Genomic DNA, 18,554 nt, shown 5'->3' on the forward strand with positions numbered 1-18,554 from the left:
TTCTGTTTTTCTCTTGGACAACACTTCCCTTTGGTAAGTCAAAATATATAGGACAACAACCTACTTCTACCTTGATTATTGATTATGAGTTATGAGAAAAATATCTGAGATATATATTCTAATTGTTTTTAGCAATACATTATGGGTAATTCTTAAGTACTTTCAAAATACAGAAAATTGTACTTTCTCTTTTCATATTTATGGTAGAATCCACTCATTAAATTCATGATAGGGTCCACCATGAATGTAAGAGGAAAGAGCAACATTTCTACTTCAAGTATACTTAAAAATTTTCTATACAATATAATATGACATGCATAAATATAAGAGTTCTAACATATAGTTTAATATTAGTTTGACTTTCCAAAGATTTGAATGCAAACTTTGATTGTTTCACACTTCTTTTACACACTTTTTGTATAAGTCATGTGTACATTACGTGTTTAATGTAAGCATTTTTTTAAAAAATATATATGAATACTTTGGTATGCTTTTGTGTAAAAGTGTGTATATTGTATGTGCAAAGTATACATTAGGGAGTGTGAAACAATAATTAATTCCCTCTAAACACCAGTCCTAACTCCTAAGTGAACACTTCCCATGAATCACAAAATTAAAATAATCACAAATTGTGAAATTGTTAACCTCATATAGTTTATGAAAAGTTTGATTTAAATTGCATGGTCTCAAATGTTTTATATTAACCTTATTGTTTTAGATAAATATCTTTTAAACCTGCTCAATAAAATGCACAATTTTTTTTTTTTTTGGGTCACATGTGCTTCAAACAATGTTAGAGGAATAATGAAAGGAGGTTTAAATCATTATATTTTAAAACTATTAAGATTTAATTCAATCTTTTGAAAGTTTAAGGTTTATAAAACATATCTAAAATTATAAAGTTTAAAAATGTATTAGGATAAGACCCCTATACGTACATAGACTCGTTGAATCTCGCTGTCACAAATCATATTGGTCGTGTTTCAGTTTTCCTTGCATGGCTTTTCTCAATTATTTTCAGATCTGCCATCCCTGCATGTGATTTTGGACTGTCTAAACGATCCACAATGACCTTAAAAATCTTTTTATACTCATTTGCCTGAGCTGGAGAAACGGGCTTTGTTTGATCTCTCTCTTTCTTCACAGCTCTTACACACACTTGCATCACATAGACGCCACTTTAATTCTTTAATTTAATATATACTCCTTTGAAACAATTTGCATTTCATTACAGGAAAGGAATTATAAATGACTAAATGTAAATAATAAGTATATAATTGCATGAGATTACTACACACATTTTTTATTTCAATATTTTGCAAGATTCATGCAAGTTCTTTCTTTTAAAATGAAATGGTCGAAAAAAGAATTAATTGTATAGATGTATATGCAGGTTTGGGCCTAGGATACAAACACTTCATTTAGGGTATCGTACTCGTATCGTAACGATGTCTCATTTGCTATACCTGTATCATGTTATAAATTTATAATTTTTAAAAAATTGATCATGTCGTTATATCGTACTTGTACCAGCATCTATTTGTATTTATATCTGTGTCTGTACATCCTAGGTTTGGACATTGTATGTAGAATATGCATTTATAATGAAATTTGTTTTTCTATAGATGATGTTGGCTTAGCATTTGAAAAAAAAAAAAAAAAATCCTAACCTGTGAGTGTGAGCCAGCCAAATTGGAATTGATTCTGGTTTGAACAAAAAAAATGTTGAAAATCAATTCAGGTTACTCCTAGCCATAGGGAATGGCCTAAAACTTTATAGAATGATTACTTCTAATGCTAGTACGATTTCATCACACTTTAATTTTAGTTTTATTAGGGACAAAATATTTTTGTTCCTTTCTTGAGTTCAAAAGTTCCAGGTATAAGAATTAAGAAACAAGTTGCATATTATTAGACTAATTCAATCCGTTTAAACAAAGTGGACAATCAACCATGTCATGATCCTCATGAAAAGACACATACATGACAAAGAGAGATCAATCAACCCCATGCGCATTGTGACGGAGATACCAAAGGGGGCATTATCAATATATCAATACATATAACAAAACATGTGCATTGTGACGTAACTGAGGGGGTAATCAATAGGATGAAGATACAGGTGTGCCACTCCCATTGAATTTTTTCTTTTTTCTTTTTTTTGAATCAAAAAGATATATTATACACGGAAAAGAATTGGATTCATTTGACACGTGTCAACATATTAACAGGTTTAGTACTCTTGTCGGTTCTCTACTACACAATTCCTTCATAATCCAAATGTATGTCTAGTCATGAGACAGAATGAAAATTCAGTTGTTCTAAATTCCTCACAATTTGCTGAATATTACATACAGATATATTATTGTGGTGTGCACGCATTTGTTTTTGAGTTAGAACTTTACGTCTTTTTCCCTTCCTTTATGAGTGTTTATTTCTCATTAATAGAAAAAAAAAATCCTAATAATTGCCTTTTCCAATCCAATAAAATTACATAATGTCTATTATTCGTTGAAAAATTAATATTTCCATACAAAACTCAATCAAAATAAAATAAAATTTTTAATGAATTAATAAATAGAACCATAATATTAATATCTACATATAAATATTCTCTCATTTTTTTGTAAGCAATTGGGAGAGACTCTTCTTAATGTTGGAGTTCCTAACTTGGAGTTAGACTAATCCCTTTTCTCAACAAGCAGGGGAAGAGAGGCCATAGTCCCCTCCCCCAATTTGAAAATTTTAAAAATAATTGAGATATATATATATTATTACAGTGCACATGATCTAGGTAAAATTTTTAAAATTTAGGAATAATATTATAATACCTGATCCTCCTCCAAAAAAATGAAATTTGAACCCAAAAGAGTCATAAACTAATATGGATATATGAAACAAAATAATACTAATAATAATAATAAAACTTAGGTATAAACGTATAGTACTTTAAATACAATAGATTAAGTTCTCAATTAAATTTAAACACACAGTTGTATTGAATTTAATTGTTCTAGAAACAATAAAACGTGTTGTTTTTATCATTATAACCATTCATATGTTCGAATTTAATTAGAGAACTTAACCTACTCTACATCTAAGTTAATTCTTTTTTTTTTTTTAAACATCCTAAATACCAACAAGAAAAAAACAACCTCCGGCCGATTCATAAGTGTTTCTGCTATTGGATACCTATTCGGTGGATTAGATCACACACACACACACATATATATATGTCTTACATGGTTTTATTTTTGCCTGTTGTTCTTATTCTAACCCACAAAAGTTCTGCAGTGCCGACACATACGGTATCCAAAGAACTGAAGAAGACAACCACACACTCAATATCCAACTTGCTATTGAAAGCACACCCATTGCTCCCTAACCCAGCAATTTTGTGTCGGCTAAATTTAATGTACCATAGAGAGCTGAGAGCTCTACTTATTAGATACTTTTAAAAGGAAAATGAAAGTGAACTGTGGACCATTCCATGTTTAGATTTGAACCTTTGATTTAGCTATTGTGTATTGGTTTTTGTGATTATCCATCGTGTTTTTGTAACTATTCAATGCTTCACTAATGATCCGGTCACTAAAAAGAAGCCCACTGCCCACCACAAAAAAAGTTAATGCAATTCCTATTCAACAATGTGCTTATTATGCACACTTTTTACTCAAAATATGTCTCCTCCATCTTTAATTTTTCATATAAAATATGTGCTTGACAACAAAAATTTGGAGCTAAATTGAGCTTTAAAAATTATACACCCAAGTTCAATGCTCAAAAAAATTGCAGCAAGAATATTTGCCAATGTAGATGAACATAAAGTGAAACAAAATGACACAAACAATAATTAATGTGACCACAATTTGTCCATGAACATAATTTCTGATTTATTCATAGTACATGAACATAAATTGAAACAAAATGACACCAAAAAAAAAAAAATTGTGTGACCACAAGCCACACCTAAATCAATAATAATACAAACTACAAAGTATCATCATTCGTCAAAAAAGAATAGCGTACATAAATGCTTAGGTTTCAATTGCATGCAAAATTAATGGCTGATATAATTGAATATCTCACGTTAGTCATAAATGAGGGCAATATCAATACTTCAGCAATTTTCCCCCTTGAAAAAGGGAAACGTTCTCTCTTTTCCTGTAAAAGATGTTTTTGAAGTGAGAACCACACACGAGCTATTAGCCTATTACTCCAGCCAGGAAGGCCCATAAAAGGCCTCATCTACCAAGCCCAAGCCCACTTACACTAGCCAACAATTCTGTCCCAAGCCTAATTTAAGATGATGTGCGGCATAAATCTCTACTTTAGTTAGCATTCTTGGCTATAAGAATCAAATCTGCACCTAAATACACCATACAAGACCATGGAACATTCGAGTATTACTGAGAAAAATAAAAACCGTAGAAGAGCCAGATTTCAGTAACATAATTATAACATCTTTGGGTACAATACTACAATCTCAAACAGTAATTTTTTTTTTTTTTGGGAGATAAATCAATAATTGAGGTGGGGGATTTGAATCTTAATGTTTTCAATGAAAATGTCATAGAATATACAAGTTGAATTACAAAACTTTTGGTGAAGAGTCCACTTATTAAGAGACACCCCCTGCATTCATGATGAATCAGAAAATAGCCAAATTCTCACTTCCCATAATACTACAATTAAAACATGAGGCAGGATTCGTTAAGAATCTTAAGATAAAGCCATTAATCTTGTCTTTCAGTTGTTTTATGTTTAATCTTATCCACGCATTTTTCACCAAACTACCAAAAACAAACTACAACAAAGTTTTTGCAGTAAGTTTTGATTAGAATAATATCACTTTCATATATACCTATCATTTAAAACTATTTTTATTATGTATCTATTACACATATAAGTAGTTTTAGGGAAAAAATCCAATGCCAAGAGATTTATTGTAATAACAATAACTTCTAGCTGTTTAGCAAAAACAATAACTTCTAGGTCATTCGAAGATATAGTGGGTCTTTATTGTTTTTTACTGGACTGTAGAGAAATATCACCACTTAAAAACCCCCCACTAAGGAACAATCAACAGTTCTAGTGCAAAAATGTTGCCTTTTGCATGATGAAAGATGATTCAGGATGAAATCAGCATTGACAATAATGGTCAAAAAGATACAAAATGGAGTACAAAATTTCCACTACAAGTCGTCAGATACTCAAAGATGATTCTCAAAAAAAAATAAAAAAAAATAAAAATTTACAAACCGAAGGCAGTCTCAATCTCACTCTCTCTCTCTCTCTCAGAGACTCAAACGGCAGCCAGTTCAATCGTGGGGCAGCCCATGTGCCCGCCACATGGACGTGTAAAGGTCTGGACATGGTACATTTGGTGTGAATTAATTGTTTTGGCAAAGAGTTCTTCTATAAAATAAAATGAAAAAAAAATTATACTACTCAAATAAAAAATATTATAAAAATATTATGAGATTTTATTGTATTTTTAGACCTTTTCATATATACTGCTTATAAATACTTTAAAAAATAGAATTTATTTATTTTTTGATTTAAAAAAAAAAGATAAGAGGCGACTTGAGTTGACGTCTTCTATTTGAATGTGACCAGAATAGCACCCTACTTGGCACTTGCTATTGACTTGCCATTGCTGAGTCTAGACTTACAGGAACAAGAATCCGGATAAGTCATAGCTAAACATCCAAATCCATTGAAGATGCTAGTAAATATGATGATAACATGTAGTTTTTCTCATGCGGTTCCCATTTATTTGAATTTACCGTTTTTGTCGGAAGTAAAAATTAAGTTATGCAGTGACTACCTCACAGAATTTTGGTCTGACTCGTCTGAGTCTGACACGCGTATGGGTTCCACATTATGTGAGCTATGTGTTGAAACACAGTGGTCCCTGATTTTTTAGTACTCAAGTCAAGACATCTCACCATTTAATGCAAATTATTTCGGCCTGTCTCTGTCTATTTATGGCTGTGTTTCATTTTAGTTTTTATGATTATACTCGTGAAGGGGAATGTTATTGTCGACTTCGATCTACTGTTTCAGGATTCGAAGGAGTTAAATTTGTTTCATTCTTTTGTCTATTCACTGCCAATTAAAAAATTAAATTTACAAATATAACCTTTGAATATCAATTTTGATTCTTAAATTTTAAGAAATGATATATCTACAATATTTTTACAATAAATCTTAAGTGGCAGGTTGTTACTGGTTGTTATTGTTAGGGCAAAAAAGTAATCTTAATGTTAGTTTCAAATTTGAACCAATTATAACTAACCACCTGTGATTTATTATAAAAACGTTGTAAAATTGTTATAGACGTAGCATTTTTTTAAAATTTTTTATTTGAAAAATTAACTCTTGAATATTAGGTATGTAACAAATCATTTTGTTAATAGTTTTTGTGGAGTCTATTTTTGCCGAATGACCAATAACTTGCTTGTAATCCTTAGCTCAAAGTCCTACCTTAGAATGCTTTGTCTGCTTTGGGGAGCCAAGCCCTCATGGTTTTGTCACAAATGGGTTGGATTGTCCCACATCGCCTAAGTAACCCTTTCACTCATGCTTTATATACGCTTGGAGCTTGCATGAGTGTACCACTACAACACAAAAATTGTCTCCACAATAACATTTCAAAATTATTTATTGGAAAAAAACCACATGCACATCATTGACTAATACCTTAGACTTTAAGGAAAATTGTTAGATTTTAATTTTTTTTTTTTTAATAATTTTTTACTTCGAGAGTTACAACGGCGGAAAGAAATTTAAACCTCGAACGTTTCAGCTGAAAATATCAAAGAATTTGTTTTTGTTAGGCTTTAATGAAAACTGTAGGGACTAGGTTTGAGCACTTCTATTGTTGAGTGAGTGGACTCAAGCCCAGCTAGCCCAATATAATGAATTTGTTAAGAGCGGGTTCAAGAATTAGGCCCTAACAAGCGGACAACGCCCAATGGGGTGTTCGCCACCATCGAATGCAGATGGATCAAAATTATCCTCCAAAATCTGTCCTCGGTCTGGTCCGAGGAGCTTGATAATGGTCCCTCTCCCATGGGAATCGTCCCTCTTTCTAATCTATTTCTTTTCCTTATATAGTCCTCCTCCAACAATCCCTTTCCTCCACTTGTTCATCATTCATGACTCTCCTTGACAACCCGTCCCATCAGTCATCTTATCAGTCCCCATGTGGGTTGCAGCAACCGAGGTAGCACTCCCCACGGGTCGTGTCTCCATTAATGCGGCTAGGGGCTTAGGTAGGCACACTTAATGTGGAGGTGACAGTTCATCCTAGGCTTGCTCCTCCATCATGCTTCCATGACTAACACGTTGTATTTGTTCCTTCTTTTTAGGTGTTCAGGAAGGCTGCTTTTGGTGGTTCCATCACTTCTTCCTCCCACGGTCTTCGTTGGCCGAGAACAGGGTTGTCCTCGGCAAGGCTCTTGGACAACCTAGACCCCTACACTTCGTCCTTAGGCATTTCTTCCTCCTCGACATGGGCCTTGAGCCGAGTATAAAGTGAACCGGAGTTGCCAAATTTTCAGGCCCCACAGTTATTATTATCATGTGTCATTAATTGATTAAATCCATTATACTTTAATAGAAAATAATAAATTTAATTTATCACGAACCCAATGCCTGGAGGATTAGCTTTTTAAATCAAAAGTCTAGAGAACAAATTGAAAATCATGCTAAAGTCCAAGAATAATATTTACAAAAGTATTCTAGTTTTAATCAAAGGCAAGCCTTCTGTCTACATGTCGTTCTTGTGTCACTCAACCCAACGACTACCTGGTAAAAGCTTTAGTACAATATCTTACGTACAATACATTAAGTTTTTCAATTAAATTTAAACTCTTGTTACATTAAATTTAATTGTTGAAAACATAACACTATTGGTATATACAAGTCAAAGTACAGCAAAAAGAAGCCATGTCCTTGACGGCAATTTGCTATCCAAAACTGAATGCATAATACAACCAGGGAACAAAAAGAAACAAAAAGATTATCAGTTTAAAGTTTTTTTTTTTGGGAAAAAGGGAATGCATTCAGCGAAAAGAAAATAGGACAAGTATCAAGTTTGTTACCCAAAAAAAAAAAAAAAAAAAGGGGGGGGGGTGGGGGGAAGAGAAAAGGGAATATGGTTTTCCATCAGAATAGAAAGGAATTGATATGAGAAGCGAAAAGATGAAAGTATTGTAGTTGCATGATGATAACATTTAACATTGTTTATGGCTATGATATACATTGATTTCCCATGAAATGGCAGTGGGGTACAAATCCCATCATCTACAACAATAAACACTGATAACTAAAAGTTCTCTTTTCTGATCAACTTTCTGATCAACCTTCTTGACCGTATTATGACCGAAAACAAAGTATCCAAGCTAATAAATCTTTTTCATCTCTGCACAGCTCCATAAAGTTTACGCTGTTGAAGTAAAGTTATGCATTACTAACTACTAATAAAATAAATAAATAAAAAGATTATCTCAATGTTGATAAGTGATACAGTAAGTAATCGACTGAAAGTTGAAACAGAAAGCAACTGTTGGTCACCTGCAATCCTTCAGTAGTCAATAATGCTTTTATTTACTATGAGCCTCAAGATCTGATATTAACTTCGGTGGTTTGTTCTTCTTTTGCTGATATTTGGCATATGAATACCACACCCCACCAGCTGTGTTGATAACCAATCCCGTCACGTTTAAAGCATGAACTTCCACACCACCCAGTAACACAAAACCAAGAGTCTGAGAAGCAAAAATAAATAAATAAATAAATGAAAGCATACGTCAGATATATGCACTTGAATAGTTCATATTCAGTTTCCTACATGCTCTTTCAAGTGTAAAGATAGGAAACAGAAGGAAAATTGAATGCCCTCAAGAATTTCATAATGGGCTGGTTGTTTGAGAATTCAAAATTTTCCTTCCCTATCACCAAACTTCAATACAACAAATAGAGCCTGAGGATATTCCATGCATACCGTGGACCCAACTCCTTTAAGGACTCCGACTATTGTTGTTGTTAGAGCAGAGTTGACTATGGTACACAAGAACATGGTGAAGTTGAGGACGATGCCCATCACCAATGAAAGAATAAGAATCACCAAAAAGTATAAGGAATTACTCTGCATGTTAAGAAAAAATTTAACATTAGATATCAATGCTATATAGAAATTCATAATGTACATTTATATGCCAACAACATTAAATAAAAAAGAATACTTTTCACTAAAGCAACCGAACAAAAAACAATTTATTGTGATTTAATAATGTTAGCATAATGAAGAACCCAAATGAGCCCCTCCTACTTTCAGTTTCTTCTCCTCTGCATTCTTGAAATCTTTACTCCTCCACTAGGTCAGGGCAACTCATATGTATTTCTCAACCAATAAGGCAGACTTTTGGATGTGCTATGCCTTGAGCTCTTTTCAAAGACCCAGGCACTTAGATTGTATATGGTATACAAGAACCATAAAACTACAAAGATGCACTTTCTCAATAACCAATGATGTACTATGAGCAAGTGTCAAGGAAATTCAGTTATTAATCTTCAAGCTATCAGAAGGTTTTCCAAATCATAACACCAAAAAATTGGCTCTCTTTTTCAGGAGAACTCTATTTATTCTCCCAAATAGATCTGTTATCGTGACATCAGATAGGGTTTCACATAAACCACCATTTTGAAGGCAAATTTTCAATTTCAGTTATGATTTAGAAATATCCTTATTTCTTAATTTTATAATGCCACCACAAGAATCTTCAGCCAAATCAATTTTTGTCTTATCTAAAAGAATCCTGCACTTCGTATAGGCTTTCTCAAAGCTGGTAAAAGAGTGGAGTACTTCAAATTCTAATTTCTATTTGTTTGAAGTGGACAGAAACTGGAAAAACTACCACCACCACCACCTTGGGAAAGCTTGATCCACAACATCATCTGAAACAAACTTGAGAAGATCCGAGGAAAATTACAATCCTATATAACAGTATTCTTCATTGAATGTACTGAACTAGCCATAAATTATCTTATCAACTTGAAAATCGCATCCCCTGTAAAGTGTGGTTGATCTCTATCTTATGCTGAGAAACAACCAAATTTAATGGAAGTGCCAGCAAAAGTTGGTAACATGTCTACAGGTTCAGAAATGTGCATCCTATAATTTTGTTTTTAATGTTCCAAATTTTGGAAATTAAACCCACGCTGTCACATGAGCTGCACATTCAAAGGTACACACTGTACCCCTCTAGTTACTACTTATTTCAACACACTAATGGTGAATGTTTCTGACATGCTTTTTCTTTTTTCCTCTTTCTTTCTTTTGATAATTTCTTCCTACAAGCTTCTTTGATAAGTAATTAATGCTTCATTGAAGAAAAACTAAGCTTTACAAGAGCCCAAAGCACACAGGCAATGTACTAAGGATATCAGAACAAAAGACTAAAGAGCTTCTTCCTACAAGCTTCTTGCACCCCACAATCCTGTGATGCTTCAATCAAATAATTCCTTATTCACTTCTCATAAGCTCCTCCTGTCCCTCTTCACAATCTAACAACTCCTTAATACACTTCTATAAGTTTCTTCACTTCCTCTTCACTTACTCCCTTCTTTTCACTGCTCTCCTCACCATTACCAAGAACCCACTTCCCATTTCAAAATTTCCCACCTCAACAACAACTCGAAAGCCATTATCATTCAAAACTTAAGGAGAATCTTCCTGGGGCCAAAATTCATTTTCAAAAAAGACCCATATGTTTCCTTGATTATAAACGCTACTTAGGTTGTTTCCATTACATCTCACTGTATACCAGACTGTAACTCAAGGATTGTGCCATGTAAAAAGGTAAGGACATTTTTAAACAGGTAGCAAGAGAATTAAATAATAGATAGCAACGCAATGAACACAGGAAACCATACTTTTTCTTTTTTTTGAGAGATAATTACAACACTGCTAACTCTTCAGCTCGAACCATTTCCTCCCTAGACTCCCAAGCACTTTGTGAATGAGGAAGTATCAATTTAGCTACAAGGCCTTTGGCAGGAAACCATACTTTTTCACACTATAAAGAAGTGATACATTTTGATAACATCACAAAATGCAACCCGCTGCCATCTATAGTGCAAGTCAAATCAGTCTTTCAGAGAATAAAACGAAAACAGAACTTCTAAAGTAAGTTTAAGGGAAATCCTTTTTTTTTATTGGTAAGTTACACACACCCGATGGCTGACCCTCCACCTAACACTTATATGGGGAGGGAGGTGCCAGATTATCTAGAGCTCATTGGCTTAAGCAAAATCCATTTTAAATTCAAATTGTAGGGAAAATTATTCAAAGACACAGAAAGTAAATACAACATACTTTTTTTTTTTGGATAAGTAGAAAGTAAATATAACATACTTATGTGTGTGTGCACTCTAAACTACATGTCTTTTGTGTTATCTAATGACATTGTGCAGGCAAACCTTAAATTTTATATATAAGTAATTATTTTCCTTGGTCTATTCATGTATAATAACTTAATAAGTGTGGAGAAGTATCCAAAAGGGTTGGGAAGTTTTCAACAAATATGTCCAGTATAAGGTTGGGGTAGGGGATAGAGTGAAATTTTGGACAGACAGGTGGTGTAGAGATCTTTCTCTCCAATTGGCTTTTCCAGTCTTATACAATTTTGCTGCAAACAGAGAGGCATCCGTAGAATCATCTTTGATAAGTCAAGGAGCAGGGGATGGGAGAACTTGGGATGTTCGTTTTAATCGAGGTCCTAATGATTGAAAGGCAGCTGTGGTGGTTGATTTCTTGGCAGCCAATTTACCTTCAGGGACTGATGGTGATCGGTTGAGATGGAAGTTGACCAAAAACAGGGATTTTACTATCCACTCATATTATCATAAGTTACATGGCCCTTCTTCTGTTGTTTTTCCATGGAAAGGTATTTGAAAAGTTAAGGCACCCCGGCGTGTTTCTTTTTTTATTTGGACAGCCGCATGGGATAGGATCCTCACGAGTGATAACTTGCGGCTTAAAGGCTTTGATTTTGTTGACTGGTGTATTATGTGTCATTACTATGGTGAAACAGTGGATCATTTGTTGTTACATTGTGGAAAGGCTTATCGGCTGTGGTGCTTTGTCTTTAGGATTTTTGGGATTTCATGGGTTTCCTCATTTACGATGTCAGATTTTTTATTTAGTAGGTGGAATTGGTTGGAGAAGCATTCATCTTACATTTGGAACTTAGTTCCGTTGTGTTTGATGGAGTGTATTTGGAAGGAACGCAATCGGTGGACATTTGAGGATTTGGATAGATCTGAGGACCAAATGCATACTTTCTTTTCTAGTTCTCTATTTGATTGGGCTAGGGCTTGGGGACTCACATCTAGTGACTCTCTTCCTCTTTTCCTGAGCTCTCTTTCTTTGTAATTTAAGTTTTTTATGTCTTTGCTTTTACTTGTTTTTTGTACTTATGCGTTGCTGGTGCTTTTTTTGCATCTAACAGTTTTTTTATATATTTTTTCTTACCTATCAAAAAAAAAAAAAAAAAATGAAAGAATAAACATCATAATTTTTGTTTTTAGAAACAATAAACATCATAACTGAAATCTTGTTTTTAAACTTTTGGAACTGATTACACTGTAAAAAATAAGGGGAAGAGGATGAAAAAAATGAAGAGCAAAAGCTGAGGCTGGAAATTCAAGATACAACATGAACCTGGTGTATGAGACACAAATCCCTATGTTATGAATAAGAAATGAGGACAACCATATTATCCCAATCTTTATCTATCAAAAAAAAAAGGACAACTAAATAATATCTTAGACCATATTGTGGTACAACATAGAAGACAGTAAAGGATCTATTTATAATAAAGTGACCATATTTTACATTGGTCATCAACCCACTGCAACCCTCCTCTTTCTGGGTTTGAGACCGTCTATGAGAAATATATACAAACACTAAGCACTAACCAGCTGACATAGTACAAATTGGGAATTTGTATACACAAGATTGTGATTGCTGTTTAGGGTTAGGAGAATTTGTGAGTCTAGGGAGTACAATTGTTGAAGAAAGGTTAGGGTTCAAGATAAGTACGACTTTAGCAGAAAAGAGAAAATATTTGATTTCGGGTTGCGGGAGGGGTGGGGGGGAGAGAGGAAACAGAAATTGAATTTTTTCTCAATCTACAAACAACGTGTGTAAACAATATCCATGAGCAATACTGCAAGAAAGAAAAGAAGAAAAGGCAGAAGAGAAATGGAAGGGAAAAAGAACAATAAGGCCAATGTGCCTCAATAAGAAATCTTTATTAAAGAAAAAAGACCCCCCAGTACACAAGAAGCGTGCTGAGGTACAGAAAATTTACATATTACAAATGTGCCTCAATACTCAAAAGTCAAAACACTCAATATTTTATTGATCAATTATAACTTGTTTAAGTACAATAAAACACTCGTATAGATCCTAAATCTTAACGTCTAGTAGAACTAGGACTTCTACTTGACTAGTAAACCAAATCTAATTAAATTGAACCAAAACCCACACATAAAGGCCCATAACTAAATCAGATTTTCTTATTAACCCAAGGTCCACAACTATTGCCCATACCCAATGTTTGCAAAATTACTAAAATAGCCTTGACTCTAGAATAACCAAATAAAATATAAAAACCTAATTAACTACCATGGACACAACCTGGGCTTTACCATAACCTTAGGCTTTCAAAGAGGATATTACTTTTCTAACCATACTATAGTTATGCCATCACCAGCTGTGAGCAAACATAGAAGAGTATGGATCATATACAAATTAGTCTCAATAGCAAAGAGAATATCCTTAAAAGTGTATACATGAAAAAAGTTGGCTCCTTATCCACATGGACCCAGTTTCAAGCACCAATCATATCCTATATTGTCCACATGGGGAAAAAAAAAGTGCATCAGAGAAGGAGCAGTCAGCATGTATTAGATTTAACGACTATGAAATAATGCACATCATAATTCTTCTAGTATAAAAATGCACAAGATAATTCTTAAGTAGACTATTATTTCATGCCCAAGCATCCATTAAACAATAAAGAATGAATGCTAACATAAAGAAAACCAATTTAGATTCTGACCTTTGCAAATAATAGTGCTAAAGAATTTGGAAACTCTCCTGTAGCTATGATGACAAATAACAAAAATGGAAGGGACAAAAAGCTGTTATAGAACATGATCTCAATTGATGAAAGCCCATCCTCTGCACCAGACTTCTCTACCAACACTAAATACATGGTCTGCATTTGAATATAAGCAATTCCATTAGTAAAGCATGCATAATTATGAGCTCCAAAACAATTCTCAGTTTTGAAACTAAAACGTATCCAGTAATAGTTAAAAAATAAAGGTCCAACCTGGAAAAAAACAGAAGTAAGGGCCATGCCGTATCCAAAAAGGTCAAACGAAAAATCTCCTAGAGCAGCTATGATAACTCCAGCAGCAGTCAATATTACTGAAAGTGACACCTGACATTTGATATCGAGGCCATCAATAGATTAGAACCAACTATTCAAATTTAATAGCTATGAAGATTATCTGCTCAGTTTTAACACGAAAAATATCAAAGATTCCCAAAAAAAAAAAAAAAAAAAAAAAAAAATCAAATTTGTTCTATTTTACCCGAACCGCATTGCCATTGATATTAACATACAATTTAACAATCAAGCACAAAAAGGCCAAATTTAAACGAAGAATAATTAATCAGTAGAATTGCTTGAACTGAAATTCAGTACTGCTTTTTATTATTAATCAATTTAAAAAAAAAAAATTTAAAAAAAAAGTTTCCAGGAATCGCTTGAGCTGAAATTCAGTGATTAGCAAATAAATATCTATAAGCACGTGTTTGTGTGTATAAAAAGTAAAACATGCATTTATGTATGTAAAAGAAAGGACCTCAAAAATGGAGTAATTTCAGAATCACTGTGATTTTCCATGGCCGATGATTACGATGATGACGATGATGATGATGATGATGGTGGTGGTGGTGATTGATTATGAGATCGAGATATTGAAAAACGGTTTCTTCTGTTACCTGAGTAACGCCATCAAATCAAAAAACATAAAGCTCCAATTATAGCCTATGCCCGAACTCAATGCCACTCAATCAAAATCAAAACTAAGAAATTAAGAACAAATACGAAAATGAGATTAGATTTATAAAAAAAATAATAAAATTAAATTAAATAAATAAACCTGATATTATGGATTAAAAATTACATGCGAGGTTTTTTTTTTTTTTTTTAATATGGGTTAGTGAATTTGAGATCTAATAAGTGAGGGTTTCACAGTTTGTGTGAGTCAAAGTAAAGGAGTATAGTGTTGAGTGGGAGAGAAACAAAGTGGGTGTATGATAAAAAAAAAAAAAACAGTTGGCGGAGTTGGGTGAGTGAGTCTTGTGGGACTTTTGGATTTGGGAGTGAGTGATGGTAATCACATTCACATGGGATTGTTGTAATGGCTTTAGCATTTTTTTCCATGGGAAAGGGAAAGCTATCGGCTATCGCCATCTGACGCGGGATAGGTGACCTGTTGTTGAGGATACGCCGAGCAAGGTCGAGGCTCTCTTGGAACTTTCTTGATTTTTTTATGCTTATTTTATTGTGATTGATTATTGCTAATGGACCCATAAGCCCAAGTTTGTTTGTTTGTTTGTTTTTTTTTTAAACCTTTGGGAATTGAGGACAAATGATGGTGGTATCAAGACACAAGCCAGCTGGACAGGCGGATCTTTTTAGGGTGGACAAAAGTCACAAAAGTATCCTATTCTATTTTCTTAATCTAACCTATAATCGTGTATTAGAGTGTTACATTCTTGCACCACCATTGAATAGGAGATTTAAAGTTTAATTTTTACTTATAGGAAAAACTAATTGATATCTTGATCTGATAATAAAGAACACAATCATTATAAGTAAATGTTATAAGTTGTGAAACTCTATTAAAAAAAGGAAAAAGTATTGGGTTTGTCTTACCATAAATCTAGAAAGTGCTTTCATAACTTATTTGACAAGACAATGAGTTATGATTAGTGTACAATAAAAGTAATATCACTATATCAATGACAAGTTTTATGTGAAAATAATGTTACATTAATCATAATTTGCTATTTCAGATGTTGTAAAAAATAGTTGTGAAAGTTGTTGTATTTGTAATAATATTGTTTGTCTTATGGGGTTGTGCAAGCAATCTGCTATTTGCGTAATGGTATTGTGCCACTCTTCCTCTTCCTCATTTGATATCCTTCTATTCAAGCTTAAGAACCTCCGCATCCTCTTTTGCTTTTAATGAAATTGGTTTGAATAAAATGGGAGAAAACTTTAGATGTTTCCCCACATTTTCTTCAAAATCAAAAGATTCAAAAGTTTCTATTGAGGTTTATTTGTATACTTGATATTATTAAATTATTGGTTTATTACATGACTACATGGTATATTGGTATCTTTTTTATAACATATAGTCTCTCAGAGTGGGGAGAGCAAAATGTTTTTAAAAAATGAACGAATATATTTCTTTAGGAGCGCAGCTTACATCCAGTGCTCCAGTGCACTAGACGCGTTGCAATTATAACACGTGTCAAAAATGGACACATGTCACAATCGGTACGACTCTAGTGCACTAGAGCACTAGACATAAGCTGCACCCTTTCTTTAGATAAGTTTAGTTTGATTGACTTTATTTTGTTTCAAAATAAAATGTGAAATACATAAAAATTCATTAAACTATAATCTCTTCCTATCCAATTTCAACCAAATTGGGACAGCTAAAGTAAACATAGTGGGTTTAAAGGACTTTCTAATCCCTCCAGACCCCAAAGCCTATAAATTCCAAATTCTAAGTAATTGGCTATAGCTATGCTACACCTACAAGTCCTCACAGTTTCCGCAGCCTAGCCTACACTGGAAATACTAATGTTTGTGACTAGTGACATAGGTACATCATTTGGTCATTTATCATCCATCTCAGTTCAAGTCCAAAAATCCATAAGATGAAAAGAAACTTTGTATGATTTAACAATACGTCAAACTGTTTACATCTGGTTAGTACATGAAAACATTAACATTTCTCAAAATCAAAATTCTAGATGGCACCATAGGTTAATTAAGTTTGTCGCTCCACGTCAAGTCGCCATTCAAAATCAGGTAAACCATTCAAATTCAGCCTTATTTTACAATCTCTGATGACAAATAACTGCATGGGTTCTACCTGGCAGCAGCTCTTGCACTCATGGATGAGTGATACGTGGTGCTTCTTTGTTTCCTGTAAGATGTATAAACATCATCATATTGACTCACCTCATTTGGATTAGCTGTGGCCCCAAGTCCCAGCCTTCCAGAGCTAGTTGATCCTGGTTTCCGATCTACACTTCCATCAGCATAAGTCCCCGTCTCTGGGTCCAGTTGCAGGTTTGGGGGAGGGGGGATGCAAGCTCCTCCCTTTCGTACTTGAGGTTCTCTGTCATACTCATACTCATCATCTTCATCTCTTGAATCAGAATTAATGGGCCCTTCAGAAGGGTTAACCTCTCCAATTTCTTTGAAGAATTTTGACACTCTCTCAAGAATTTCGGATTGAGGTACAGTAGATGGAGGTATTACAGTTGGTATGTCCAAAGGGCTCATGGGAGAGTAAGGCACCCCGCTACCAATCTGCATCTTTCTGACCATTCCAGGAATAAGACCAGGTGGAAACAAAGGATATGGCGGCAACTTTTCGCCACTGCTAGTCATACCTGGCAACAAATGGGGTGCAGCTTGTTGGTTTGCTGGTTGAACAGAAGATGGTATGGGCATGGATCCCACAAAAGCACCAGCAGGGACTGAATTAGGGAGAAATTGCTGGCTCACTACAGATGGTGGGATGACTTGGGCAGAGGCAACATGTTTATCAAGATGCTCTTGATCTGATAAGCTCCTATCAGGTTGCCATTGTTGGATATTGTGGTTTGACATCTGTGGCAATCCTGCATGAAAAGAAAACTAAGTGAAATTTCTAGAATTGACAATGTGAGAACTGCAAGACGTGCGCACACGCACAGGCATAGCTTACCAGCAGCTGGATCTGCTGAACCGCTAATTGTAGGAGGCCCTGGGAAAGAAATAGTTGGTGGTCCACCAATCATCTCAGCCTTAAGTGCATCGATAGTATTCTGATCATAAATATCTTTAGAAGCCCACAACTCTAAGATTTTCTGTAACCTTGTCTGGTTTTCCTCCTTGCTTTGAGGGTTATGATAAATCCTCCCAAGCATGGAACCTAAAACAGGTTTAAATGCATGGGCTTCATTATCAAAATCAGGGCTTGTCCTCCTCTGTAAGCTGCAAAGTTTGCAAAGCAAAAGAATCGGGATAATAGCATATGGGAACATTTACTATATAGAAAGCATAAAAGAAATTGCTGCTAAGAAAATTAAAAAAAAAAAAAAAAAAAATTAGAACTAATATCCCGCCTACACAGAAAATGTTAACTGCAAGACAAACAAATTTATATTGTATTCT

General features: G+C 34.0%; 2 protein-coding genes and 1 long non-coding RNA gene across 6 annotated transcripts in view; all 3 read right to left on the reverse strand.

The window, feature by feature from the left end:
* Window positions 1-8,197: 8,197 nt before the first annotated feature.
* Window positions 8,198-14,554, reverse strand: LOC111987357 (UDP-galactose/UDP-glucose transporter 7). Its single transcript, XM_065775472.1, has 5 exons — window positions 14,415-14,554; window positions 14,139-14,297; window positions 9,014-9,157; window positions 8,584-8,777; window positions 8,198-8,455 (listed from the first exon to the last, which is right to left on the reverse strand). Exons 1-4 carry the CDS (start codon window positions 14,439-14,441, stop codon window positions 8,613-8,615), a joined length of 495 nt encoding a protein of 164 aa, XP_065631544.1. The 5' UTR covers window positions 14,442-14,554; the 3' UTR covers window positions 8,198-8,455; window positions 8,584-8,612.
* A 489-nt stretch (window positions 14,555-15,043) lies between these two features.
* Window positions 15,044-15,887, reverse strand: LOC136068380 (uncharacterized). The gene is made up of 2 exons (XR_010629743.1): window positions 15,253-15,887; window positions 15,044-15,091 (listed from the first exon to the last, which is right to left on the reverse strand). It is a non-coding gene; the product is annotated as an uncharacterized LOC136068380 (long non-coding RNA).
* Window positions 15,888-17,045: 1,158 nt separating this feature from the next.
* LOC111987345 (uncharacterized) overlaps window positions 17,046-18,554 on the reverse strand; it is a 9,359-nt gene continuing 7,850 nt past the window's right edge. For all 4 annotated transcript variants that reach the window (XM_065775475.1, XM_065775476.1, XM_065775473.1 and 1 more), the window contains 2 exons: window positions 18,106-18,374; window positions 17,046-18,019 (listed from right to left, as the gene is read on the reverse strand). In XM_065775475.1, the coding sequence (XP_065631547.1) occupies window positions 17,259-18,019; window positions 18,106-18,374 (1,030 nt within the window). In that variant the 3' untranslated portion in view covers window positions 17,046-17,258. The remainder of the gene's footprint in view (window positions 18,020-18,105; window positions 18,375-18,554) is intronic.

Source organism: Quercus suber, unplaced genomic scaffold, assembly GCF_002906115.3.
Source record: "Quercus suber isolate HL8 unplaced genomic scaffold, Cork oak 2.0 scaffold_112, whole genome shotgun sequence".
Classification (NCBI taxonomy): Eukaryota; Viridiplantae; Streptophyta; class Magnoliopsida; order Fagales; family Fagaceae; genus Quercus; species Quercus suber.

Coding starts and splice junctions, on each gene's coding strand:
- LOC111987357 (XM_065775472.1), bottom strand. CDS start 14,441: ATGGCCCTTACTTCTGTTTTTTTCCAG. Junction 14,298..14,414: donor TTACTTCTGTTTTTTTCCAG/GTTGGACCTTTA, acceptor ATTCAAATGCAG/ACCATGTATTTAGTGTTGGT. Junction 8,778..9,013: donor TTAAAGGAGTTGGGTCCACG/GTATGCATGGAA, acceptor TTTGCTTCTCAG/ACTCTTGGTTTTGTGTTACT.